Below are 5,558 nucleotides of genomic sequence, written 5' to 3' on the forward strand. Positions count from 1 at the left end.
GGTTCATATTATAAGATGAACAGGAGGAAGAAAGATTTCGGGATAGGATACAATGAAAGTGAATTCTACGATGGGAAGATGAAAAAGGTTTGTGAATTTTATTTAGTGAAACCCATTAGGGAACTGTGATTACTTCTAATAATTGTGGGTTTTACTGTAAAATGAACAGTCAATGTCGTCGGCATCTATAACATCATCGGTGAAAGAGGATATGGAACCTGTGCAGTGTAGGTGCGGACTTACAAGCCCAATTATAACATCCACTACTATAAAAAATCCTGGGAGGCGATTCTATGGGTGTGCTATGTATGACCGTAAAAAGGTATTTGAATTTGGATAATTTGGTTTTAACAAATAGTTATTACTTCGTACTTGTTCGTAATTATCAGATTTTTTTTGTGTAATTACAGAAAGTTGGCCAATGTCGTTTTTTCCAATGGTATGACGAAGAAACTTGTGCTCGCGGAAGGGAGGTCCTACCTGCGTTGTATAAACAAGTTCATTCCCTGAAATGTGAAGTGTCATTACTTAGGGGACAACTAAAGATCCAAACATATTTGTTGGTTTTTTTGTTGGTGATTTGTGTACTGTTGATTTGTCTAAGGTTGATGGGGCATTGAGGCATGAGAATGAGGCAATTAGATTATTATCAGTGGAATAGACTATCTATTTTGTTGTTGTCAAGGATATTGTTTACTGAGCTATGTTGTCCACGTGGATATATGGTTATGGCTTCTATGTAACAATTATGTAAAAATCCAGATTGTTCGTAATTATCAGGTTGGCTGATTACTTTTATGGAACAACTATTTCCATGCATTAGTTTTATTTGTATGCGGCGATTTATGATTATTTGTATGTTGCTCTTAAGTCTGAAATATTGAACCCTACAGTAGAATTTGCAGGCAGAATTAATTTTATCCGTCCACTAATACAATCTGGAATTGGTAATTGCCATGACGAAATTCCAAAATATAATTCAATATACAACAGTGCACGTTTAATGCTTCATGAACAACATTGAATTTTACAAGCACATAAAGTCCCAAAATGAATCCCCCAATTGTTTTTTATATTACAAACATAAAACAAAAAAAGCCGACATATCACTTGATTATGAAATAGGTATACGGGAAAAAGGCAAAATGAAGAGATCTTGTAAATGATAAATGTGATCATTGTGTGGCACCACTTCCTCGGCTTCTTAGTACACGTGTAGCCCTACGTGTACTACCATGATGTGATGATTCCGCTGCTGCTTCCGCCTGTGGTTCATGTTGGGATTCAAAGAATGCGTTAACAAAAATAATAATTAAGACAAATACCAACATATAAAAAAAAAAAAACCGGAAATCATTGTGAATATTACAAATTAAGCACAAGTATATGAGTTTTTTAAGTGCAAAAAAAAACCGCAGACTAATTTACTAAATTACAACACCAATTTCAGCAAACTTTTAGATACTAGGGGGCAGCTATGGAATCATCGGGAAATAAGAGTTTTCTTAATAATAAAAAAAAAAACTTGAATTTTACCTGTGACTGAGTAGCCCTACGTGTACGTACACTTGGCTGTGATGACCCGGGGGCTTCTACCTCTGCCTGTCGTTCATGTTGGGATCCAAAAAATGCGTTTAAAAAAAAAGGGGGGGGGGGGGGGAGAATGATCGTGAAATAAGAGTTTTCTTAATCACAAAAAAACTTGGATTTTACCTGTGACTGAGTAGCCCTACGTGTACGTACACTTGGCTGTGATGACCCGGGGGCTTCTACCTCTGCCTGTCGTTCATGTTGGGATCCAAAAAATGCGTTAAAAAAAAGGAAAAGATTATGAAGCATTTCCAAATAATTATTATATTACTTCTACAAACACTACTTTAAATAGACAATTTTCTAATAGAAATCAAAGATTAACGCACCCTCCTTAACCTTAAACTTAAAGCACCCTCCAAAACTTCCAGCTTAGAGTTAGCTCCCATTACTTATTGATTATATTTTTTTGATAAGTAGAGTTAGCTTCTATTATAGTATCATCAATGTTTTCTGAAAAAATGCATACACCATCGGACCTTATCCTAAATAGCTATACTGAGTTCATCCATTACATAAGCAAAGACAAAATCACATCTCAATAACCAGTTTCTATTATAGTAAAGTTAGCTTTTTTTGATAACAAGGATTATTGCTGGAGATGCAGAGCAAAATTAAAAGTTACAAGCCAACAACAGGACAAACCAATATTAAGTTATACCTTTTGGTTTTTCCTCATTTTAGAATGACAAGTAATATATATATTTTTAATTTTTTTGACAGCCGTAGAATTGAAGAACTTGGTGACAATATTGGGAATTAATGATGTGGGACACTTGTATGGTGATGACTTAGGACAATCCATTGGTCGCCACATACACAGGAAATTATCTTAAAGTCCGGCCTGCAAACTCCAAAGCATCCGATGCCTTTTCCATCACTGTGGAGTAAAAAATTAAACCAATGCTGCAGTTCAAAGCAGCATTGGTTTAATTTACTTTACAATGCTGCAGCTCAAAGCAGCTTATTGAATGCACTTCACACTAACCCAAATTCGAGCTTAATTTAATTGAAATATACCATAATCTCAACCAGAATTGTGAATAGTACCCACCACCAATTTTAGCAAACTTTCATATATTAGTGAGCAGCTATGGAATCATCGGGAAATAAGAGTTTTCTTAATAAAAAAAAAAACTTGAATTTTACCTGTGACTGAGTAGCCCTACGTGTACGTACACTTGGCTGTGATGATCCGTGGGCTTCTGCTTCTGGGTGGGGTTGAGCTTGTGATCCCTACAATAATTTAACCAAACATTCAGACAAATACCAACAATAATTATTATATTACTTGTACAATAATAATTAAGTTAACAAATTTTGGAATATGAACCTTATGTTGTAAAATGTATTTGTTTTACCTGTGCTTGAGTAGCATCTTTTTTCGGCTTATATTTCTTCGGTTTCCACCTCTTCCGGTCTGGGTTCAAAGGTAAATGACAACCTTTATAATTATGCCCTAAACCCCCACAATTTCCACATTTAACAATATATCCACTACGGGTTAGCTTGTAGGGGTTAGTTGGCTCATCTACAGCTTTTCGCCTACTAATCTTTGGTCGACCAGGAGCCCTTCTAATGATAGGTGGCTGGATTTCATCGCATGGATCATCAGCTGGCCATGTCTGTGGACCTTCCATGCCATACACTCGAGCTGCATATCCTTGCATATACTTGTCCATCTTGTAATAATCATCCAAATAATCCTCTTGTTTTTGTTTATGCATGTAAATTGCAGCACAAGCATGTGAGCAAGGGATCCCACTCACCTGCCATCGTCCACATGTGCATGTGCGATGATCTAACCGGACTAAACGCTGTGGCTCGTATATGTCCTCGATCTCAAACTCCAACTCATTCTGCCACCGACTAATACAATCCCTTGCACCACTTTTTGACCTCTCCAATTTTTTCTGGATCTTTGGGCATATTGTGTAGTGCGTCGACCGGATTCCATTCCTTTTCTGCTGGAAGCGTGCCATTATTTGCAGATGAATTTCTTCAAGCATAGTCAGTATAGGCTTAATCCTAGCTTCCTTAATCCACGCGTTGAAGCTCTCGGCCAAGTTGTTTAATAACATATCACTTTTGGTTTGGCAGTTGAAAGCATGTCTGGACCATGATGCCTTCGGTACACCACTAAGGTAATCGTGTGCACCTTTCTCCATTGACAATATATTCTGCATGTGATGGTCAAACGCATAAACATTGGCTGCACGTGCAGCCCCCCACAACTCATCCTTCATAGCTTTCCCGGTGTAGCCTTTCGCTTTGAGGTTCGCATGTAGATGCCGAACACAAAAGCGATGCTCAGCATGTGGCAACACAGCCTCAACTGCAATTCCAAGCCCCTACACACATAAATTTATGTTAAATTATATGAAACAACATAAAGGAATAAAAGGAATAAAATAACACAATAAGAACATAAATAGTATTTTACACTAAATACCTTCTGTCTGTCAGACATTATAGTCCAACCAAGTCCGCCTTCTGACCCGCATAAGTCCTCCAATAAAATGGCAATGAACCACTGCCATGAATCTCTTGTCTCTGCCTCGGCCACAGCAATTGCAATGGGGAACATGTCGTCGTTGCCATCCTTGCCTATGGCACACAACAATTGCCCCCCATATTCCCCCTTTAGATGACAAGCATCTAAACAAATTATGGGCCGACAACCATGTCTGAACCCCTTCTTACATGCATCAAGACAAATATACATCCGCTGAAAGAATACTCCATCTCTGTGTACAAAAGCACTACTACCAGGGTTCGTGCTGAGTATTGCCATTGCGTATCTCCGTGTGAGGCGATATTGCTTAGAGTGCCTACCAAAAACTTGATGCAATGCCTCCTTCTTCGCTCTATAGCAACGGTCAATAGGAACATCGATGTTAAGGTCTCTCTTCACCCTCTGTTTCAATGCATATGGTGTCCACGTGGGGTCATCCTTGAAGTCCCTCTTATAAGCACGAACAAGATACTCAACATCGCATCTGGAGTTTTCGTACTGATTACCACAAATATGAACCGGGTAGTACGTCTTAATTTGAAAAGAAGTCCTGGTAGCATCAGTAGAGGCATGAATCCTCCATGAGCAATGGTCTAATTTACAGACTGCACTCACCCTACTCGTGTCATTGTGCTTGTAGTTGTAATCAAACCCTTTCTGCACAGCATGCGTCTTCAGTGCCATCTTGAAGGAACTTGAATCTGCAAATTGATCCCCAAGCTCAAACATCACTGGAATCTTCAAGTCATGTTTCAGATTGAACTGTCTATACCGCTTCCTTTTTTTTCCAACCTCGGCAGCATCACTTTCTTGCAAACTTGCAAGACCATCACTTTCATTATCAGATTCCTCTTCCCCAAAATCGGCTCCTTTATCACCTATGTTAATGTCAACTTTTTCCCACCATTTGGACGTCCCATCATTCTCTTTATTGACCTCAGCAGCATCATAGAAAAGGTCCTCATCCTCGCCATCGGTTGCTTCGAAGTCAGTCAACAACTCCTTGATAACTTCATCAATATCCTCTTCCACTTTCTTCTTCCGTGGCCTACCACCACGTCCATTCTTTTTTTTACCAGTTTTGGGCACGGTGTCCGCACCAACATTCTGATTGTCTTCCTCGTCCTGCAAAACCGGTTGAGCAACCCGTCTTCTTCTTCTTCTACGTACTGAAAAATATATACAAATAAATTAAAATAAAAAACCTAAAACAAAAGAATCAACTAATAAAAACCATAAATAATTGTGACAACATAAGAGTCCAACTCAATTTCAATTTCTATGTACCTCCTCGGCTGGTGGTCGGTTGCCCGCTTGGTTTCTTGGATGGCGTAACAGAACGGGCAGCCTTAGTTTTAACTCGGGGGCTTTTGAAATGTTTTGATTGAGAATGTCCACCTTCTCCACCTTGTCCTTGTACATCTCCATCTTCACGTGCAGCATTAGGTATGTC

The 5,558-nt window shown here is 38.8% G+C and overlaps 1 protein-coding gene across 1 annotated transcript; it reads right to left on the reverse strand.

Annotated features, from left to right (window-relative positions):
• Window positions 1-2,179: 2,179 nt before the first annotated feature.
• On the reverse strand, window positions 2,180-4,375 carry LOC148585376 (uncharacterized). The gene is made up of 4 exons (XM_088516736.1): window positions 4,043-4,375; window positions 2,952-3,941; window positions 2,770-2,826; window positions 2,180-2,185 (listed from the first exon to the last, which is right to left on the reverse strand). The coding sequence occupies exons 1-4, from the start codon at window positions 4,313-4,315 to the stop codon at window positions 2,180-2,182; spliced, it is 1,326 nt and encodes a 441-aa protein (XP_088372862.1). The 5' UTR covers window positions 4,316-4,375.
• Window positions 4,376-5,558: the final 1,183 nt, after the last annotated feature.

The sequence above is a fragment of the Corylus avellana genome, chromosome 5 (assembly GCF_965113065.1).
Source record: "Corylus avellana chromosome 5, dhCorAvel1.hap1.2, whole genome shotgun sequence".
Taxonomy (NCBI): Eukaryota; Viridiplantae; Streptophyta; class Magnoliopsida; order Fagales; family Betulaceae; genus Corylus; species Corylus avellana.

Bases quoted from the DNA above. Each gene is read 5' to 3' on its own strand.
- LOC148585376 (XM_088516736.1), bottom strand. From the start codon at position 4,315: ATGTATATTTGTCTTGATGCATGTAAGAAGGGGTTCAGACATGGTTGT. The intron at 3,942-4,042 runs GTATTTAGTGTA...TTATGTGTGTAG, and splicing joins TAATGTCTGACAGACAGAAG to GGGCTTGGAATTGCAGTTGA. The intron at 2,827-2,951 runs GTAAAACAAATA...AAATTATTGTAG, and splicing joins AAGATGCTACTCAAGCACAG to GGATCACAAGCTCAACCCCA.